The sequence below is a fragment of the Felis catus genome, chromosome D1, assembly GCF_018350175.1.
Source record: "Felis catus isolate Fca126 chromosome D1, F.catus_Fca126_mat1.0, whole genome shotgun sequence".
Taxonomy (NCBI): domain Eukaryota; kingdom Metazoa; phylum Chordata; class Mammalia; order Carnivora; family Felidae; genus Felis; species Felis catus.
The window spans coordinates 56,099,094-56,120,977 of record NC_058377.1 but is presented as its reverse complement, the minus strand read 5'-3'; the positions used below and the strand labels follow the sequence as shown (position 1 = coordinate 56,120,977).

General features: G+C 57.4%; 1 protein-coding gene across 1 annotated transcript; it reads right to left on the bottom strand.

Annotated features, from left to right (window-relative positions):
- Nucleotides 1-433: 433 nt before the first annotated feature.
- WNT11 (Wnt family member 11) lies at nt 434-21,831 on the bottom strand. The gene is made up of 6 exons (XM_023239422.2): nt 21,555-21,831; nt 17,562-17,744; nt 10,137-10,372; nt 8,239-8,516; nt 5,198-5,490; nt 434-1,217 (listed from the first exon to the last, which is right to left on the bottom strand). Exons 2-6 carry the CDS (start codon nt 17,642-17,644, stop codon nt 1,043-1,045), a joined length of 1,065 nt encoding a protein of 354 aa, XP_023095190.1. The 5' UTR covers nt 17,645-17,744; nt 21,555-21,831; the 3' UTR covers nt 434-1,042.
- Nucleotides 21,832-21,884: the final 53 nt, after the last annotated feature.

The following is a 21,884-nucleotide window of genomic DNA, read 5'->3' as shown; positions in this document are numbered from 1 at the left end:
GAGGTGAAAAGCCTCCCCCGCAGTCACACAGAACACCCACCAGGGCCTGGCTCTGTCACCACCTCCCTGAGGTCTGCGTCCCCAGCTCCCCGGGGGGTAGGTTTTCTCTTGAAGCGAGCTTAGCAGGTCTGACGACACAGCCAGGCTATGCGCGCCTGCATGTGTGTCCCAGAGGAACAAAGAATCTGCCAGCTGGGTTTATGTTTCAAGACGTCTGTCCTCGCCCTTGACCAAGAGATCTTACGGGGCGATCGGGGCCAGAGCCGGGGACTCGGGACATCAATCGGGAAGCCGCCTTGCCTGGAAATCCGAGAGTTCACCCCGCCAGCCCCAGGACCTTCTGAGTTCCCTTGTGGAGGTTACAAACCGTAGGGGCAGGCTGGGGTTCTCTCACCATTTATTCCATATAGCTGTTTAAAAAGCTTATTTAAAATATAGATCATTATATATATTTATTTATATATATATATAAAATATATAAAGAGGAATTGAGGCGAGCCACCCCAAAGAAAAAGCTATGTTTTATAAATATTTCTGTAGCTCCCACATCCCAGAGGAAGAAAACAAAACAAAACAAAACAAAAAACATTTACAACCCAAGCTAGTGGTTCCATGTGGTATGCCCAGCAGGCTCAGACCCTGGGGTGGGCCGGGGGTCGTTGCAAGGGCTGGGCCTGCAGGCATTCTGAGGAGGGCAGGCAGACCTCCCTTCCCGGGAGGCTGGTGTCTCCGGCTGCGAAAGGTCAAGTCCATGCCAGTCCTGCCCAACTCATACCCCTGGCTTCTTAGACGAGTCTGGAAGGCAGCAAGTGGGCACTCCCAGGCTCTGGCTGCCAGGTTATTTTTAATCTTGTCGGTTTCCTTTGATGTCCTGGCCCTCCTTCCAGAGCGGCCGGGCCTTCTGTTTCTGGCGGTTTCCAAGGGGAGGCAAAGCACAAGCCGCCTCCCATGCCTGGCATCTGGAATTCCCAAGAAAAACTCCACGGGGTGTCTCCGGGCCCCTGGCTGGGCCTCCACAAGTCCCCACGGGGTGGGCAGGGCCTCACTTGCAGACATAGCGCTCCACGGTGCGCTCACACCTACGGCAGGTGACGTAGCAGCACCAATGGTATTTGCAGTGGCACCGCTCGACCACGCGGTCCGTGTAGGGGTTGTAGCCGCGTCCGCAGCACATGAGGTCACAGCTGTCACTGCCGTGGGACGTCTTGTTGCACTGCCTGCGGTGGGGAGGAAGGGGACAGAGGGTGAGCGCATGCTCCCAACCGGGCACCCGCAGGCTCCCCCTACCCCGCGGCTGCGTCCCTCTTGGAAGGTGTCTTGATCTTTGGGGAATTTTAGGTAATCCCCTTCCCTAAGAGTACTTCTCACTTCTCCTTGTATTTCTAGTAGGCATTTATCAAGATGAGAAATGATGGGCGTGTTTGTTTTCTTAGGGGTGTCTTTTTTTTTTTTTTTCTATTTCTTCTAAATACTTGAAGGAGCCTCAAACCGCTCTGATAATCCTGTCTTCATATTTGATCTTTAATTATATTGTCCCAAATGTCAAGAACATTTTTACATTTAGAATCCCAAAGTAAGTTCTGGAAAAGACTAAATGGCACTGGATGCGAGGCAAAGTGAATATGTGGCACACTGTTCACCTAGAGACAGGGTCTGTCAACCAGTGGCCCTGCGTGCCAGTCAGCAACCCCCCGCACCCCCGCCCCGCCACCGTATTTTATCTTCTAGGAGGCATGCGGGGTCCCTGGTCAGTGGAATTATTATACCCATTTTACAGATGGTAATGGGCTTAGCAAAGAGCAGAGCCCGTTCAAGTTCTCACAGGAATCTGTGGGGTCCTGAAACCAAATCTCTCACATGCTCTGCCTACCCTAGCGGCAGAGAATCCATAGGATTCCAGGGGCTGCATTTCTTTCTGAATCCCATTTCTGTGGGAGAAGGCAGTGAAGGCCCCTATGGGACCCCAATATCCAACGGCAGTTTGGCAGATCCTCTAGGTGGGCTCAGGCTAGCAGCGATGGGGGGCACGCAGGGCACGCAGCTGGGTCCCCACAGCCATGCAGACCCGGGAATCCTAGAATGTCCGGCATGGGCAAGTTCTGGAGCTGACCAAATTCAACCCTCTTATTTACTGATGGGGAAACTGAGCCATGGAATGGAGAGGGAGCGTGCCCAGAGTCACACAGTGTGAGCATGGGGTCTGTAAGAGTTTGGGAAGGCTTCCTGGAGGAGGAGGGGTCATCTAGGCCGTTTCACAGAAGACCAGCAGAAATCTAAGATGGGGAGGAGGGAAAGGGAGTTGGGGGCAAAGAAAACAAACAGCCTGGGCAAAGGCGAAGGACCTGATCTAACCTAAGATGTGAGAACAGATGGAAGGGGTAGGGCTGGAGGTAGGAAGGCCAGGGAGGAGGCTAGGCAGCAGCTGAGAAAGAGAGGCCAAGACCTGTGCTGGGAAGGGGCCATGAGGTGGGAAGGAGGGAACGCCTGAAGGGAGAGTCAGGAGGTGACAGTGACCCGCATATGGGGGCTACAAGCAGTTCCGGGAAGGAAGAAACAGCAGGAAGAACACAATGCCCCAGAGCCAGACAGACCACGGTTCAAACCCCATCTCTGCCACTTACTGGCTGGGTGACTTAGGGCAAGCCACTTAACAAAGGTGACTTTGTTTAGTTATCAACACCATTAATGGCCCTCAGCCTTATCCTGGAGGCCTCTGGACAAAGGGTAGTAGGAAGAAGGAAGAGTTTCATTTTTACTTCAGATCCCTGACATGCAATGTTTCAAACCTGGCCTCTAACCCTAGAATCAGTTGAGGTATGCAGTGATGCCTGAGAGAGGGGGTGGGGGTGAGTGGGGCTTGGAGAAAGATCCAGGGACCCAGGGCAGGTTTTATTAGTGCAGGGGCTGCTGGGAAAGACATGACAAGAGGGCCAGGGTTTGGAATACTGACTGCCAATGAGGTCTCAGTTCACCAAGCTGGCCTTGAGGAGGGCTGCAGAGCATTGTCCCCAGCTAGGGGGGCCAGCCTCTAGAGAGGTGCCACCCAGGCACCTCTTTTTACAGTAACAAAGCTCATTTACCTCCACCCCTTGCACTCCTGAATCCCCTAACCTAGTAAAACTCACGTTCCCCCTCCTCCAGGAAGCCTTCCTTGATGTCCAGGCTGGGTCAGGGCACCTCTGGACTTCTCTCACCCTTGGGCTTTTCTCTGTTACAATCTGACCATTTGTCTCTCACCCTTCTGTGTGCCTGCCAGAGCCTCATGTAATAAATAGATGGGAAAAGCGTCTGTGGTTGTAAGCTACTGAGATATTGGAGCTGTTTGTTACTGCAGAAAAAGCTGACTGATACAGATGTCCACAACAGCCCATCCTCAGAGGAACGGCGGAAAGCTGAGAGTGGCAGGAAGCCTGGTGGCAAGCGCGGGGAGGCATTCTGAGAAAGCCAGGGAGGCAGCTGGTGCTGCGGGATGGGGCCTCCTCATCAGTCGCTGTAGGGCAAGCCCGAGGGGCACAGTGGGGGCCCTGGGAAAGCGGAGCCCTGACAGCCTGGGGGGTGGGGATGGGAGATCGCCATTCGTGAGCCCTTCTGGGACTGACGCTGTCTAGAAGAGGAGGAGCTGCCAGTAAGTGTGACAGGAGATTGTCGGCCACCCTCTGAGGGCTGTGGAACCCTGTGCATTGTACAGAGGATGAGACTGAGCCTCACATGAGTGAAGAGATCTGCTCAAGGTCCTGCAGGTAGGGAGCCGCGGCAACTGGGTGGGAACTGTCCTACACACACACACACACACACACACACACACACACAGATCCAGGGAGACCCTCTATTTGCTCTGGCCTTTCCCCAGCCTCTCTGGGCTCTAGAATCCTTTGCCCCATCCCACCCCCGCCCCCCAACCCCATCCTCACCCCACCCACCCCGGCTGCCTCAGACCAGACTCTCGCTCCTTCCTGTCTCCCTGGCCTGACCCGGTTCCATCTTCACTCCACCCGACCCCCTCAATCTGGCCTCCAGATGGAAGCCGAGGCCTCCTCACAGAGCCTGCTGCCCTAGCCTGTGATGATGGAGCCCTCCAAACCAGCCCCCCTCTCCTGGAGACAGGAACGTGGGCTGCGGAGGAAGCAGTTGCTGGCCGGGCACCAACTATGTGCCAGACACGTTCTCAGACACCCTCACTCTGGTTCAATATTCTTTTAACCCCGCAGAACACTAGTTTTGTGGAATGCTATTAGGGGCTCCTTAATAAAAAAGTTCCACAGCAAACACCTCTGGGAAACGTTGGCTTAGGCAGATTCTTTACTGTGGGATTCCTCCGAGCCTTTAAAATGTTCTCGTGCCTTGCAAGTCGCCAAAGAGAATTTCCCAATCATATTTGATTGCAGAACTGTTTCTATTACACCGTTTCAGGACTAACTGCCCCCAGAAGGTCTCTGGGAAATGCTGCTGCCCTGAATCCTCAGCAGCCCCGCCTGGCACACAGTAGGTCTGCAATCACCCCTGGGCCCCTTTCTTTCTCCTGGCCTAAGCCGGCTTCAGCAGCAGTGATGGGACCAGATGTAGGGACCCCAGCTCTAGCTGTTAAACTGGGAATCGGTGGTGGGGGGGAGAGCTGGGGCCTGGGAGGTGGGTGCGTGCATGGCAGGGGAACGCGGGAGCATTGTCTCCACGGAACGCAGGCACGCTTTGCGCTCCTTCTGCCCTTCTGAAAAGTAGTTGCCCCGGCCCTGTCCCGGCTCTGTGCAGACTGCCTGTGTGGCTGTGGGCTGGCTGCTGCCCCCTTGTGCCTCAGTTCCTTATTTGTCCAATGACCAGGTTACATGACATTTACCCTTCATTTATTCAGTTGACAAACACTGAGGACCTGTCTTACGTGGGACAGCTTCTTTCTCAGCCAGCCTCCCAGTGCGGTCATGGTCATCGTCTCTCCCCATCTCCCCCACCAGGCGGAAGGAGGAAGCTCCCACCAGCCTCCACTCCCCAGGGGCCCCTGCCCGGGCAAGGTACACAACAGCCACTCCCAGGAGCTCTGCTGCGGGCCCCTTGGACCCCTGCTCAGCATTCCTGGGGCCACCTCCCTCAGCTGGGCAGGGACTCCACTCCCCCAAATGCCAGCTGAGCCCAGACTGTGTGCCTTGGGGTGGGACATGTGCAGCCTAGCTGACCCTTTCCTGCCAGGGTGACAGCAGGCCCTTACCTGTCTTGCGTCCCATGGGAGCCCACCTTCTCGTTCTTCATGCAGAAGTCGGGCGAGCTCTGCAGATAGACAAGCTCCGAGTCCTTCACAGGCCTGATATCCAGGTCCTTGGGCACCAGGTGCTTGCGGGTGCCCATGGGTCGGTGCACCACCTTGGTGGCCGACAGGTAGCGGGTCTTGAGGTCAGAGGCCACATCCCGAAGCTCCTGCAGCCCCTTCCAGCAGGTGCGGATGGAGCAGGAGCCAGATACCCCGTGGCACTTACACTTCATTTCCAGAGAGGCGCGCAGAGCCTGCAGACAGGGGAGGGCGTCGGGCTGGGCGGCCAGAGCCCGCTGCCTGGCCTGTCCGGGGACCCTGCCCCCACCCCTCCGCATGCTGGGTGCTCTCAGGGAGTCATCGTCCGCTCTAGGCCTCAAGTGAGGGAGCTTTTGGCTCTAAAGCTGGGAGATGTCCTAGATTCTCAGCTCCTCCTCCAACGTGGGGGGCAGCGGGGAGGGACAGGAAGGGAGTGGCATCTGCAGGGACAGCAGATGCCAAGAGCTCTAACATATAACATGGCTTAATCACCACAACAGTCCTTCACAGGAGGTATTATTATTTTCCCCCACTTTAAACAGAGGAAACAAAGGCTCAGAGAGGCCAAGCCCCAAGCTCAAGGTTGCACAGCTAGAAAATCTGAGAGCTGGGATTTGAACTCAGGTCTGAGGACAGTTGCAAAAGCCATGCCTGTTAATTGTTCCCTGCTTTTCTCTTGCACAAAACTGGGATTCCCTAAATGCTTGCTGGGGGAAAAAAAGGGAGAGAAGGGAAGGAAGGAAGGGCAAGGGAAGGAAGGGAGGGGGACAGTAAGAAGAGGCAGGAAGTAAGTGCATGGGGTGGGGAGGCACATTCCCTGGCCTGGCTGGCCTTTCCCCTCTGCTGCCTGGTGACCCTCAGCAAGCCCTCCACTGTTCAGCCCCTCATCTTATATGTGCAGAGCACGCGCATAATCGCTACCTTCCAGGGAGGTCGCAAGGATGCAAAGAGAGGACGCATATGAAAGGGTTTTGTGAACTAACAAAAGTCAAATCAACACTGGTTTGAAAAATCAGTCTAATGCCTGTGGTGGAGGGGGGAGGTCTGGGCTCTGGGGCTCAGGGAACTCTAGCCCTGGCTTCAGAAGTGACTCTGTCCCATCATCCTCTTGTCCCATCAGCTTCCTCATGTGTACCTGAAGGGCATGAGTTAGATAGATGTCTTCTGCAGGCAGTTCAGTTTTGCGTTCTATTCCCTGCTCCTTTGCACACAGGACTTGGATCCCCGTGCCCAGGCCTGCCCTCCTGCCTGCCCTAAGCAGAGCTGCAAGGCTTATGGGTCCCCTGGGCCTACCCCTGCCTTCAAATGATGGGGAAACTGAGGCACAGAGCCGGCAGAGACTTGCCCCAAATCATTCAGTGAGTTAGTGTGGGAGCTGGCCAAGGTCCCAGGGCTCCATCTCCTTCATCAGTGCCAGGTAGTGAAGAATGAGGGAGTCCACTGGGTCTAAAATCTGGACTTGGCCCAGCAAAGCCTGTGAAGAGCACAGGAATGAGATGAACCCAAATGCAGGGCATGCTCAACCTCCCAAGGGCATCGAGGTGCTTTTGAGTCATAAAGGAGAAGTAAGGTATGTTTAGTGCCTCAGCTTTGATGGGTGGGAAGGGGCCCAGAGTTTCCTGGTGCCCGCTGTGTGCCAGACATCCAAGCCCTGTGGCCGGGAGAGGGGACTGGGTCCTTTTGCAGATGGTCCCAGGGAAACCAGCTCCTTGGCAACAGGGCCCCAGAGACAGGCCCGATGTGCCCCGGCAGCTGAGTATCCTGTCCTGACTGCACCGGGGGAGCAGATGGCTGTGCTCCTGGATATACGAAGCTCAGGCCAGGCAGGGAGTAGGACTGAGGCTGAGTTCCCAAGGATGGGGGCAGGCCCGCAGGGTTGGGAGACAGGAGCCCTGGGTCCCTGGCCAGGCTCTGCTATGGACCCATAGTGTCTCTTGGCCTCAGTTTCCCCAACTGTCCAAACATGGCCTGGACATCCCAGAAGCCTTCTGTAAGGGAGACCAATGAGAGAGGAAGGTGAGGACGTGGAAACCTCTGGACTTGGAGTCCATAGACCTGGGCTCCATCACACCCTGCGTCCTTAGCCAAGCCACCTAAGCTCTCTCTGCCTCACTGGCTGCCTCTGTGCAATGGGCCTGATGGGGCTGCAGGGAGGAGGCCATGAGATGCCATCTGCACCCGACTCTCCACCCTTCAGGCACCCAGCTCCCCATGTGTAAGGGGGTAGCCGCACCTCCCCACAGGGGAGACTACGGGAGAGAAAACGCCCCAAGCACCACCTCAGTGCCTGGCACTCAGGTTAGTATAAAGACGTTTTTTTCATTTTCAAAAAATAAAAAGGTCCATTCATTCACTTACGCATTCACCCCAACCTTCTGTGGAATGAGGTGAGGGATTAATGAAACACTGATCGTAACAAACGTTGAGGGGAAACTGAGTTTTGGACCTGGGCGGGAGTCCCTGTTAGAGCCAAGGAGACTACCCCTTAGGCTAAGGTTCTTGCCCCATGGCCCTCCCCATGCCTCCTCCCATACCCAGCCTCGGCTCAGGACCCCACAGGAGGAGCCTGAGGAACACAGCTGATGGGGACTGAAGAGCACCGACCCAGCCCATTTTATAGATAGAAACAACTGAGCCCGGAGAGGAAGTGACTTGCCCAACGTCACACAGCTAGTCTAGTGCCAGAGCCAAGATGGGAACTCAGAGCTCCTGACTCCTAGCTCAGTGTCCCTTCTGCTCCACTAATATTCTCAACTCAAACCCCGGTGGACCCCCTAGAGGAGGAGGAGCCAGGCAAGCCCCAAGCGGCTAGAGAGGGGAGAGAGAGCCGGGGGAGGCCGGGAGCACTCAACGTGGGTGGATCGGGCCCATCCCCCCCCCCTCCATCAGGGCACACTGGGTGGCCCTTTCCTGGCCACCTGGCATAGGCACAACCATCTGGGGTGGGTGGGGTGGGTGGTTACCTGTCTCCCCACTTCACTGTTGTGTAGACGCATCAGTTTATTGGCTTGGGATCCTGTTTTTTTCACCTTCATAGGAGCATCGGAAAACTTGGCCCCCATGAGGAGCCCGTAGCTGAGGTTGTCCGCACATCCTCCCCAGCGGTTCCCGGGCCCGGGTGGCTCACCTGGGACAGGGCCGCAGGAGCAGCCGGGCAGGTCGCCGGAGGTGCAGGCCCGGGCGATGGCGTGGCTGATGGCGGCCGCCGACAGCGCATACACGAAGGCTGACTCCCGGGTCCCTGTGGGGAGGTGCTGGGTCAGCTCGGGGCGGGGCGGGGGGGGGGCCAGGGGACAGGGCACAGGACCCCACCCAGGCCTGAGGGCCTCCTCCTGGGCCCCTGCCTGCCTCTGTGGGGCCAGCCGGGCACAGAGGCTGCCATCAGATGGAGGACAGCACCAGGGACATTAATCTGTCACCAGTCCATTCTCCCACACATACACCAGCTGATTTGTGCACTCATCACAAATTCACCCTCATTCCCAGAGGCCGGCAAAGCCCACACACCCACAGGCACCCTTGCTCCCACACACTCACCATTCCGGATCTCCCCCTACATCCCTGCACTCAGTGTTAGGGGCTACTCCTCAAAGAACTCACAACTCGAGGGGCAGACAAGTGTGCAAAGAGCCTGCTGTAGGTTGAAATGTGTCCCTCTAAAAGATATAGTCAAGTCCTGGCCCCTGGTACCTGTGAACATGACCTGATTTAGAAACACGGCCTTTGCAGGTGTAATGGAACTCAGATGAGGTCATACTGGGTCAGGGTGGGCCCTAATCCAATGACTGGCGTCCTTATAGGAAGGGGGGAGTTCTGGATACAGAGACACAGAGACAGGGATTAAAGTGATATATCTCCAGGCCAAGGAACACTGAGGCTGGGGACAGTCACCGAAAGCTAAGAAGAGGCAAAAAAAAGAATGCTCCCCAGGGCTGTCAGAGGGAGCACAGCCCTGCTGGTATCTTGGTTTCAGGCTTCCAGCCTCCAGAACTCTGGGACAATACAGTTTCGTTGTCTGAAGCCCCGTTTGTGGGGCCTTGTCACAGCATCCTGGGAAAACTAATACGGAGCCCAATGTGCCTCTGCTGTAGGGGGTCCCAGCTTCAGGTCCACGCAAGTCACCTCCCCTTCTCAAGCCTCAGTTTCCTTAACTGTAGAATGGAAATGCTAATACCTCCCTCACAGGATCGCTCTAGAGTTCCCATAATTCGGGAAGGAAGGAAGCTTTGTCAAGTGCTATACAATCCTCAGCTGTTGCCACGCGGGAGGAGAGATTAGATCCACTGGGGCACTTTTGGCCATCAAAAGGCTCTTGACTGTACATAGGACCCCCAAGCCCACCCCGCAAGCCACCTGCTGCAGAAAGTGGAGTTCCTATATCACTCTGTGCATCTCACAGCATCCTCAGTGTAGAATTACCTCGGTCTAGAATTACCTTGTGGCACACCTGTCTGCCCGGTGGTGGCTTTCCTGACTTGTCACATACGCCCCTCCCAAGAGCCTCCTGGGCCTCGTTCATCCTTCCCTTTATGCATTAGTTACACAGGCATCTGTGCCACCATTTCAGGCTCCCCTGCAACTCGTATATTCGCTCACTATATGTTTATTCATTCATCAGTTCATGCCTGGATACCGGTATCTATGATTAATTCATCCACCCGCCCATCCACGTCTGTTTTCTTCTGTGCATCCATCCATCACCCACCTCTTCACTCATCCACCCATCACACAGCCATCACCATCCACCCATCCGTCCATGAATTCACCCACCTATCTAAACACACATATATTGATGCCTGAATTCATCCTTCCCCACCTGCACGCATTCCGTGGGCCCTAGCAGCCCCCGCCGGCCCCCTACCTCTCTCCAGGTCAAGCAGATAGTTGGGGGCGAGCTCGATGGAGGAGCAGTTCCAGCGCATGTCCGCGAAGGCCCTGCGGCAGGCCTTCATGACCTCGCGGGCGGCGTGCACGATGGTGTGCATGAGCTCCAGGTTACTGCGGCACAGCTGCACCTGCGCAGATACCAACCCCTCCAGCTGCTTGCAGTGCTGCGTCTGGTTCAGCGCGAGGGCCGCCGGGGTCTTGGACAGCGCCCTGCACACCACCGAAGGGCAACAACCAAGAGAAGGAAAGACAGAGCGTGAGGGGCCACGTTGCCTACACCTGCCCTACTGCTCCCAGCCCTTGCGCAATGAATGGGTTCAGGGGCCTTTGCTGGAAGGAGTTTGGAAACTAAGAGGCAAACACCTGGCCCCAGCAGAGCAATGGCTCCCCCTTCCGTTCCCTGTGACCTTGGGCACATTGCTGTCCCTCTCTGGGCCAGGGCCTCATTCATAATGCAGGATCATGACCTCCATCCTACCTACACTTTACTGTAATTATATTAACAATAAACAGTTTCACAGCCCACAAAGTGTGCACACCCACGGCTTTATTTAGCTCTCACACGGCTGTGAATTATTACTCTTTATTTAACATTCGTTCGACCCTGAACACCAAATGGGCCAGACACTGTGCTAAATGCTAGATTATTACAATCACTATCATTATAATACACACTATTAATTGAGCGCTTACTAGATGCACATACGAGTTAGGAGCTTCCCATACGTTGCTTCATTTAATTATTAAACTACTTATTAGGCTGTAAAATTCCACACACATGCTTGGGATTTATTAAAGGATAAAACAGCCACTCAAGTTTGCAATAAACGGGACTAAGTCATTCACTTGCTGTGTGCCCTTCGATAAATCACTGTCCCTTTCTGGGCTTCAGTGTCCGTACCTATAAAGTGTATTTCCCAGAACGTGTTCCAGTGAGACACTGAAAGAAGGGATCCATGGTGAAGCACATTTGGGGAACATGATCTACTGTGTTTCCCTTTGGAGAGTAACGCACATTTGCATTTTAACGGCCCTGAGAAGTCCCAAGCAACACTATAGGCTTGGTTTTGTTTAACTCTGGAGTCCTTGCTGAGCACAAAGCCCTTTGTTTGAGAGGCACTGACCTCATCCATGCTTTGGGAAATGCTGGCCTGAGGGTCCCTTTGAACCTGGTGATGTTATAGGACTGAAGAGCTTCCCAGATCCTGGTTCTAGGCACTGGGACTGCAAGGCTCTAGGACCAGGGTCCTGGATCCACATTTGTGCCAGGCCTTCTCCGAGGAGCAGGCTGCATCAGGCAGCACCTCCTCTGAGCGCAGGGTAGAGGGACCCCAACAGCCTTAAAGGGTTCTGCATAGACTTAGACTTATCCCCTGCCCCAGAGCCAGCTGGCCCTCAGCAACCCAGCAGAGACCCTGGAGGAGCCGGGGACAAGGATGGGCCAATCTGCAGCCACAGTGCTGTGGGCCCTGCTTGCTGCGAGCCCCACGGTCTTCACCCAGGGTCAGGGCTGAGACCTGGTGAGGCCGAGATCCGGAACCCCTGCCCCGACATCCTAAGGGGAGGTAGCACCTTGCTAAAGAACAGCACATGCCAGGGTAGACTCCTGGATGTGTCATTCCCTTTGTGACCTTGAACAAGTCTCTTGGCCTCTCCTAGCCCAGCAACCTCTCAGCATTACCTGGGGGAGTAACTCCGTGAGCCTCATGTGTTCTGCCCAGGGCTGACACGGCTGGTCAGTGCCCAGTAAGGAAAGTTACTACAATCACGGCCTTGGTGATTCCTGTACCCACTTAGTCACAGCCAAGGGCTGCCTCAAACCTGGTCCCCTAAGCCCTCACCAGCCTCTTGTGCTCGTCCCCGGCGTGCCCTAATATCTGGCCATACCAGACTCCTGGCTTCTCTAACAGGGACGGCCCTGCTACCATGTGTTTGCCCAGGCTTTTCCTGATGCCAGGAATGCCTTTCCCCTTGCTCTTGTACCTAAATGAATAAATGAACTTGATCTACTTGTGGAAGAAATATTTACTAAGCACCAGCTCTTTCTGGACTCATTTGATAATGAACATGACACAGATCCCTTGCTCAAGGAGCCCCTAGTCTAATGGCTACACAGGCCTTTCAACAGTAATAAGGCAATGACCCAAAGGTTCCAGCTCATGGGCTGGCCTAGGGAAGAGCCCAGGCTTAGGGCACAGCTGTGTGACATGGGTAAGTTACCCAACCTCTCTGGGCCTCATGGTCCTCATCTGTTATAACAAAATGATAATTTAAAAAAAAAATGTTTATTTATTTTGAGAGAGAGAGAGAGAAAGAGGGAGTGAGCCAGCAGGGGAGGGGCAGAGAGAAAGGGAGAGAGAATCCCAAGCAGGCTCCGTGTTGTCAGTGCAGAGCTCAAGGCAGGGCTCGATCCCACAAACTGTGAGATCATGGCTTGAGCCAAAATCAAGAGTCGGTTGCCTAACCGACTGAGCCCCCAAAATGACAATTTCTACGTTAAAAGGTGATGGCGAGACTTCCGTATCATAACATATGTAAAACATCTTGAACATCCATAAGCGGGATGGCCTCTGCTTATTGCCAGGTGAATCTTGGACCAAAGGGGTCAGAGGGGTTCTAGCTCCAGCACTGCCCTCTATCTGCTGTATAATCTCGGGCAAATTGCTGTACCTCTCTGAGCCATCACCTACAAAATGGGAACTCCTAGAGGTCTCGGAGGGCCCAAGAGAGAAAATAGGTGCTACATTAAGTCCTAATAAGTTAGTCTGTTCCCCCCTGCCTCTCGCTTCGCCATGTCCCACCCCTCCTACAACTCCAAAGTACAGAAGTCTTCCCAGAGGCCTGGGAAGCCGACCCAGGACAAGTGGGCATGCCCTGATGTGATGTCTGCAGTCCGGGTGGCACAAGCCAGCCCTGAGATCGATTGTGGGTATCTCAGGCAGTCTTGCCTCACTGTTAGCCCTGGTCCGTCCCCGTCCTCCCAACTGTGAGCAGGGAAATGTCTGGCGTGTCTGGGTGCAGATCTTAGGCCTGTTTGCTTGAGCTAAAGCGAGCCATCTGGTCCTCCCTGGCCCTCTGAGCCACTGAGGCCTGTCCATGCCAGGTCACCTCAGGGAACCTCCGGGCAGAATCCTCATAGCCCATACTGGGTGAGGTGTGGCCACACAGAGGCGGACGTCATCCACACAGCCTGTTTCTTGGTTGGTCCTGCCCCTCCACCTGTGCTTAGCAAACACCATGCACACACTACCCCTTGTAGGCACAGCACTCCCCACTCGGCAGAATCTCTCGCCCCACCCACTTCTCACAGCACCCCGAGGGAGCAGCCTGGGAGATTACCCCCCCCCCCCCCCCCACACACACACACTTTGTACAAAGGAGGACACAGGGACAGCTCTGGTACCCGGATGCTCGGTCTCCTCCCGACATCATCTTCCCGCAGACCTGGCCTCTCCTTCCCGGGTCCCCTCTCTGCCGGGCTGGGGGCTGTCAACACTCAGCCTGTCCTGAGCCTACTCTGCCCGTCATCCTTGCCCAGATTTCTTCCTTCCCCTCTGAGCCAGTCTGCGGTTTCACAACAGGAAGGATTATATGATGTATGCAAGAAAATGCCCCGCACGGTACGAAGTACGCAGTGGGCACTCAAGCAGTGTGGCTGCGTTCTGGGTCTTTTCCCTGGGTTCCTGCTCCAGCCAAGAAGTGGACAATGTAGGCCCAGCCTTTCCCTGGGGAGCTCAGCTCTGGCTCCCTATGCAACCCTATGCTGTGGCTGAGGGAGGGGAGCTCTGTGCCCCTGCTGCCCGAGGACCTGGGCCACTCAGGGTGTCAGTCTGTCCAGTTCTGGAGTCAATAAGCCTCCGCCTCCCCAGCCGGCGGTGAGAGGAGGTACTACAAGGGACAGCCCAGTGAGGACGCTCCCAGATGAGGCCCAGACTGCCAAGGAGGGCAGAGGACAGATAGGAAGAGGTCTGCAGATCCTTGGTGGGCCAGGGGCGGCTGGAGAGAGTGATGTGCACACAGCGGCCAGCCGCAGCGTGCAGGCCGGGAGACCAGGAGGCAGGAGGCAGCGGATTCCACTCCTGAGGAGGGCAATGCGGTCATCTGGTAATTAGTGGTAATGACCGTTTCTAACTAAGTCCCCCTCGGGGAGGTAATCAAGGATTATGGTGGGAGGCGGGGGAGTTGCCCGTCTGGACATCTCCTCCGGCTTGCCTCGCTGCAGCAGACCCCTAATTGAAAACATTTTGGTATATCTGGGGATGAGGCTATGGGGGGAGAGGGTGGAAGAGAGGACAGGAGGGAACAGAGTTCACAAGCAAGGCCTGTGCCAAGGTGCCACTGCAGTGGCTGAGGTCTCTCTCATCTGGGAGTCGAGGGTCCTCCTGGGAGTGGGGGTGGGGGGGGCAGAGACCTGGGTTTCAGCTCCAGCTCAGTTGCTGCACCCAACCTCGGGTAAGTCACTGGCCCTTGCTGGGCCCCCGTATCCTCATCTCATTGTGCAAGTGGGGACACGGAGGCCCAGAGACGGGCAGGGCTTGCCCAGACATGTCCCCAGCCAATCAGGCAGAGCCAAGCTAGAACCCAGGCCTCCCAGATCCCAGGACACCTCTCATTCCCATTGCTGAGATGAGGAAACTGAGACTCAGAGAGGCCGAAGCGATTGATATTCCTGAGGCGTGGCTCGAGGCTAGCAAACTGGTAAGGCTCAGGCCGAGTCCCAGGTCCCCAACAGGTGGACATTCTGGGCCACCGAGCCACATCTGGTTTCAGTTCTTATGTCAGAGACCCCTTTCATCTTCGGTCCCCTTTCCAAAGCCCAGGGTAGCAGGACCCCGGGGACAACCCCAGGACAGCTGAGTCTCCTGCGTGAGTCACCCCACAGTACACCTCCCTATTCCCAACTGTCCTGGGGTTCCCTGAGACCAAGAAGCCACAGAGCCAGACAGTCTCACTCCACATCCTGCCTCTGCTGCTGTGACACCCTGTGAGTTAGAGACCCCGTGCCTCCATTTCTTTTTCTGTGTAATGGGGGTGATAGCAGAACCCACGTCCTATGGTTCATTGTTTCAAATGAACAATAGCCATAAAGCACTTAGAACAGTGCTTGGCCACACACACACACGCACACACACACACACACACACACACACACTGCTTAACCTCCACTCCTGCCTCCCCCTATATCTTCAGCTCCAGCAAGAGTTTAACCACTAACAAGGGGTTTGGCCGAATGGAGCTCATCTGCCCAGGGTTCTGGTCCCACAGCCACCATTAACTAGCTGCGTGATCTTGGGCCAGTTACTGAACCTCTCTGTACCTTAGATTCCTCATTTGTAAAATGGTAGCAATAAGAATATCACCTATTTCGTGGGAGTATTATCAAAATTAAGTGACTAAAGCTCCTGGAACAGAGACGGGATTTACTAGCAGGCTCCAATAATTCTTGGTTTCTCTGTTTCCCCACATGCACCGTCCTGCCTCTCTGCTTTTGTCCCTGATCTTTCCTCCTGCCTAGATGCTTGCTCTGCACTCCGTCCTTGGCCATCAAAATCCTACCTATCCTTTGAAGCCCAGCCCAAAGCCACCTTCCTTAGATGGGCCTAACCTCTCCTCCCCTGGGCCCCCACACTCCCTTTCCCAGGACACAGCCCAAAGTCCACTTTGTATTTGTACATGTCCATTTCCCCCAAGAGGCTAGGAGCTCCTGTAAGGCAGACACCCAGTTGTATCCATTTTCGTGACAGCCGGGGCTGTGCAGTGGGAACAGCATGGATGTTGGGCTTAGCCAGCCATCTGTTCCAGGCCCCACGTGGCCACCTGCCAGCGTGGGGGCTTGTGCAAGTCACACATTGTCAGGGCCTCAGCATTCCCGCTGTGGCGCGGGAATGCCAGCCGTGTCCCCCGCAACGCTCTAGAGGCAAGCCTGGTTCTTGGCTTCTGCCGCTCCTAGTGCTCTTTGGCAAATCCTTCCATGCCCCGGACCTCAGCTGCCCTACCTGTAAAATGGTGTGGCAGGTGAGGAGGGTTGGGACTCTCTGATCAGAGGGTCCCACCAACCGGCGCCGTGCCAGGTACTGGCAGTAGAAGGTGGCTGACGCCTCACACAACTAATCAGAAGCAGCAGCGAAGAGCTGCTAAGCCTACGCTTCTCCTTGCCAACAAGAGATGCCAGAAGATGGGGTTACCCTCCTGGATCACCAATTAATCGATAACTCAGCCCCAGGGGGGGCAGCGCCAGTGACCTCAGGACTGTTTGCTGGCGGCCCAGCCACTATCGCCCTGTCTTGCAGCTAATCCACGAAACTTCCTCATAGCCCCTCCCCAGCCCCCATAATCTGTCCCTGCCTCTCTTATCTGCATGGCTCGCTCCCCACCCCCGTCTCCAGACCTGCCCTGTCCTGGATGTCCGCACCACTCAGGGAGTCCCTCCACCCAAAGTGCCCTCCTCCCCATCGCCCTCACCCACCAAACTCCCAGAAACTCCTCAAGCCAGACCCAGGCTCACCACTGCCGAAAAATCATCCCAGGGTCCCAAGTATGTGCCCCCCACCAGGTGGTCTCCCCTCCTCTGGGCCCCCACAACACCACCTTGGTCACTCCTAGGGCACTTGGTGTTATTTACGGCCTGGGCTTATCTCTTCCAGCCCGGAGGGCAGCTCCTCCAGGAATGGGCTGGGTTTTACTCCTCTCCACGCCCCCCCCCCCACCCTGCACCGCCCACAGCCCTGCACAGAGCAGGCACTCCCTTCTACTGGATGGAAGAGAGCCTCCCTCTCCCACCCACCCAGCCATTAATAATTTCTATCTAAAGGAATACCCTTCACATGTGCAGAGCATCTGACAGTTTACAAAGTTCTTTCATGAGCCGCTTCTCATCTGATCTGAGTGAGGTAGAGGCTCTCCCCCTCCTTCGACAGAGGACACTGAGGCTCCCAGAAGTTGAGTGACACTTCCCCCAAGGTCACCCAGGTGGAGGGGTCAGTACTGTTTGAGAATCTTCAGCGAGGGTCAGGAGACTGACAAGGAAACACGATATTGAACAGGCCCCCCGTGCGGGCCACAGACCCTCTTGACTGGGGCCCTTGACCACGCTTTTTCCATCTGCCCCTGTGGAGGCCTTGCGCAACCCTCAGCTGCACAGGACAAGGCAATTCTGTCGTTCTCCACGCCCTGTCTCGCTCCTGCCTCACAACCCTCCGGGAGGTAAGGACAGTATTTTACAGAGTAGAAAAAGGAGGCTTAAGAAGAGTGACTTGCCCACGACCCCCAAACCAACTTCGGCTCCCGGGTCTTGGGCACGCTCACCCGATCCCCGGGGGGGGGGGGCGCTGAACGTTAGCCGCCACCCCCAGCCGCCGGTCCCAGAGCCCGGCTGCATAGACGCGGGGTCCCTACTTACAGCCATTTGATGCCGTAGCACACGCCGGTCTGGAGCGCCAGGGCGAAGAGCAGCGCCTCGCAGACTCGCGGCCGCGCCCTCATGGTCGCGCGGCACGCGCGCTCGGGGGTCGCACCCTCGAGGAGCTGCACCGAAGTCCCGCCGCGGGCACCGCCACCGCCGATCTTCCAGCGAGCACGCCGCCTGCAGTCGGGGAGAGCGGAGGCGGCGGGTTAAGGCGGAGCGCAGGGCGGGGGCTGCGGGTGGGGGGGGGGCGTTTTATTCAAATTACAAAGGAGGGGTCGGACCCGGGAGGCCGAGCGTGCGGCGGGCGTCGCCTCCCGCCCCGCACAGCCAGGGACGCGGCCGGCGTCTGGCTCAAATTAGGTGTCGCCCGAGCGCGGCCGAGGGCGTGTCCATCTAGCGCGGCTCCCGGGCTGGGACCCGGGCTGCGGACTGGCAGGGAAGCTGGCGACCGGACCAGAGACGGCGAGAGGGAGGAAGCCGGTCAGAGACCGAGGCTGAAAGACACCGAGGCAGAGGGAGCCCCGGGACACACTGACCAGGAGGGACCGAAAGGAGAGGAGGAAGGGAGTCACGGCAGAGGCCGAGTGCGCGCAAGAGGGCAGATCTGCCAGGCCCAGGATCTGCGTTATCTCCAAATATTAATTACTAGTTAGTAGGGGCTTGGCAATTCTCCTTTCCCGCTGAGTTTTCTCCCCTGTAAACTAGGGACACAACGGTGATTCAGACACAATTCGCCTTTATAAAGTTCACCTAACATGATCGCATTTGCTCCTCCCAGCAGCCCTGCGAGACAGGTGCCCTCACTGCCCCCATCTCACAGATGAGGAATCTGCGGCCCGGTGATGTGGAAACGGCATTGTTCACCCAGTCAGCCGCAGGTCGGTGCCCCGTGTGCTATTCCCACGTCTACCCAGATGTCCTGTGAGCTCGCGAATGGTCAGAAGACTAGGAAATGGGGGGGGGGGGGAGGAGGTTCCTGTGGGTATCAGTGAAGGGGGGGATGAGAAATGAAATGGCAGAGGTCTTTGTACAGTGGTTCCCGAGTCTCCAAGTCCCCGTCTAGCGGCCCCCTTTTGGAGTGCCAGGCGGTGCCCAGGCCCAAGCCAACGCGGGACAGCCTGGCCAACGCTAAGCAGTAGAGCGCACTGGGCCGGCGCGATGCCGCCTCTGGCCACCAGGGGGCGACCTAGCGCCGCGGAGCAACTGTTACCCCGCCCGCAGGTCTCAGGGCTGCTCCTCGGGGCTTTTTTCTTTTTCTTCTCCATCTTTTTTTTTTTTTTTGGTCTTCCCTCTCTTCGTCCTCACCTCATTAACTCCCTTCCCAGCTTCTCCCAAATTTACCAACACCTGGCATTCTTTCGGAGACAAAAGCAGCCCCAGCCCCTCTCCCCTGGAGAGGAACAAAGACAAAGAGATTCCTTTCTAAAGGGCTTGGGGAGTTGGAAAAAGAAGGCACCCGCCTTACAGGGGGCGCTTGAGAAGGAAGGGGACGTTCTCATCTGGCTGTGTGAGCTTGGGCGAGCCCTCCACCATCCCCAGGCTCAGTTTCCCTGAACTGATCGTGCGTCTCCTGAAGTCTTTCAAGCCTCGCAGGAGCTTGGGGGTCTTTAAGTTCCCCTCTGCCTGAGTTTACACTGTTACGAATACCTGTATAGTGTGTGCGTCTCCGTGTGTGCCTTAAGCACCCGCAAGATTTGAAACCGCACTGTTTCCTGGAGCCTTGCGGCATAACGCAGAAGAAAGCAGGGAGAAAACCCTGAATTACGTGTCTTTTTCCTGCTTCGCAGTGTCCCGCTAGGCGCCTAACTCCGAGGCGCTCACTACAAACGTGCCGAGTCCAAGGCTAGCGGTCTCAGCGGGGTTCTCAGTGTAACTGAGCCCCCTCCTCCCACCCAGCCTGCATCCAAACCCTTTGTCTTACTGACCATGAAAGTTTACCACACTCTTGAGAATGCGAAGTATATAGGCTGGATATGGGGGGAGAGATGAAAACTCCAGTCACTGTCTCTTTTTTTCCCCCCACCCCGTCCCGAAGTGTGGACTCTCCCCCCGCCCCCACCAGGCACCCAGCATTCCAGAGTGGGGAGGAGGAAGGGGCTGCACGCGAACAGAGGAGAGTGCAGACTCACAGCGGGAGATCCATGTCCAGCTCAACTCTCCCAAAGAGGAGGGGCCGCCCCGGTCACAGCAAACGGGGACCCAGGCCTACAGTTACTCCAGGCTCTTTCTGAGAGTCCCCGGTGGTCCCGGCCTTCTCCCTCCACTGCCCCAATACGTTGGTGGGAGAGGCAGCGCCTGGCCTGGCCTCTGAGTCCTGACGGATTATAACTGTCCCGTGTAAGAACGTCCGGGACAGAGGCGCCTGCCGCTAGGTCACCCTCAGCCTGCACCCCGAGGGTCAGGGCACACTCGCCTCGCGGAGCCCGCTGCCCGCCAGGGGGCGCTACGTAGGGGCTCGAGGTGGGATCCGCTGCTGCCTCCCGCGCAGTGGGACTTTCGGCAAGTCCCCTTTTCTTCCTGGGCCCCGGTGTCCCCGTCTAGGGATGGGACGAGGCATAGAGTAAGTACCCTCTCAGTGCTGGTTGTTCTGTAAGACATCCACTTGTCGCGGTCAGCCCGGAACTGCTCGACCCCTTGCTTCAGGCCCAGAGCGGAGCCTCCCTTGGGACCTGGAGCTTAGTGGGCCCGCGTCAAAGCGCAGTGTCTTGGGAGAGACAGACAGGCTGTCCCTTCCTCCCCGCGCTGGCGTTAAGGGCCAAGCTACCCCGCTAGCAGAGGGCGAGAGAGGTGGTCTCCCGGGCTGTGCACCGTGAGCTCAGTAGCCACAGTCAGGCTCCAACAGGTGGTTATAGGGCCTGAGCTCTGGAAGTCCTTGCAAACGCCGCTGCCAGGGCGGCCGCCCCTCTGAGCCAAGCCAGCTGGGCCACGCCGAGCTTCCCTTCCCGGGATGAGCCCGCACTGGACCGGGAGCGGGCTGGGCGCTCCGGGCCGGGTGTCTACGCCGCGCGTCAGGTCGGCGCGGGCCGGGCCTGAAGCCTCGGGCTGCGCAGCTGGCAGAGCCGACCTTGCGAGCCGGTGACGCCAAGCGACCGCTTCAAGGTTACCTGCGACGCGGAGCTAGGCCGGGCCCGCAACCCGGGTTTGACCCCAGCCGCGCGAGTCTTGCGAAATCTGTCTGCTCGGCTGCGGACGATGCGCCGAGTTACCCGCGAGACTGGTTATTTTGGAAGTGGGAAGGGTGGGGTGGGAGTACTCCGGGCACCTCCCGCCACCCCTCTGGAGCCAGACCCTGAGAGCCTAAGGATCCTGTGGTCATGGAGGCACCTCAGCACCAGAAGGTGGGAGTTGTGGTGCCCGTGCGCGAGCTCAGCCAGATGTCCGAGGCGGCTCCAGATGTGCCTCCGGTCCCGGGACAGGACTCTCCTCCTCCCCCGCCCTCCCCCCCCCCTCAGCCTGGAGCTCAGGTCTGTAAACAAAGTCCTGGTTCTCTCCTCTCCCGTGCCGCTTCTGGGAGTCGGTCTCCAGGCTAGGCGTCCGCCCCCACTCCCCAATTTGGTACGAGCCGCGGTAGTCGTCTGCCTTTGGCCACTCTCTCCAGCCCCGCCACACACGCCCTGTGCCCTGCCTCACTATCCAAGTCTCCCACCCCCGGGATGGCTCGGGCATGACCTCATTCGCGCTCCGACCGGGAGGGAGAGGGTCTAATCCGGGGAACGGGGCCGGGGAGGCTGGCAGCGTCCCGCACAATCGGAACAACCCACCTCCAGCACACAGGCCGGGAAAGCCAGCGCCCCCAGGCCCCTGCGGGGCTGCTATCCTCCCAGGGATTCCTCGGAGAACCGCAGAGGGGAGGTGTGGAGGAGGCCTCGATGTGCTCACCCGGGAGTCGGTGCCCTACGGGGTCGCGCCGTCCCCCTCGGACTCAAACGCCCCCGCCCTAGCAGGTCCCCGCTGAGCACCCGAACGCCGCCGGCGGCCACTGCTCACCTCCTGGGGCGCTCGCCGGGCGCGCACCGAGTGCCCTGCCGCCCGGGCCGGCCGGGGAGCGGCGAGCGCGGTCCCCAGCGGACCCGAGCGCTCTCCGGGCTGGGCAGGCGGCGAGGGCGCCCTCTTCCCGAAGCGGCCGCAGCAGGACGCCCGGGATCCCCGCGAACGGCGGCCGGCTCGGGTCCCGCGAGGACTGTAGCACGGACTCGGGCTGCTGGGGGCTGCGCTGGGCTCTCGGGGCCTGCGCTCGCCCGCTCGCTGGAGCTCTCCTTCTCGAGCCGCACGGTCTCCGGCGCGGTCCGCCCCAACTGCTTTATAAGGCGCGGGCAG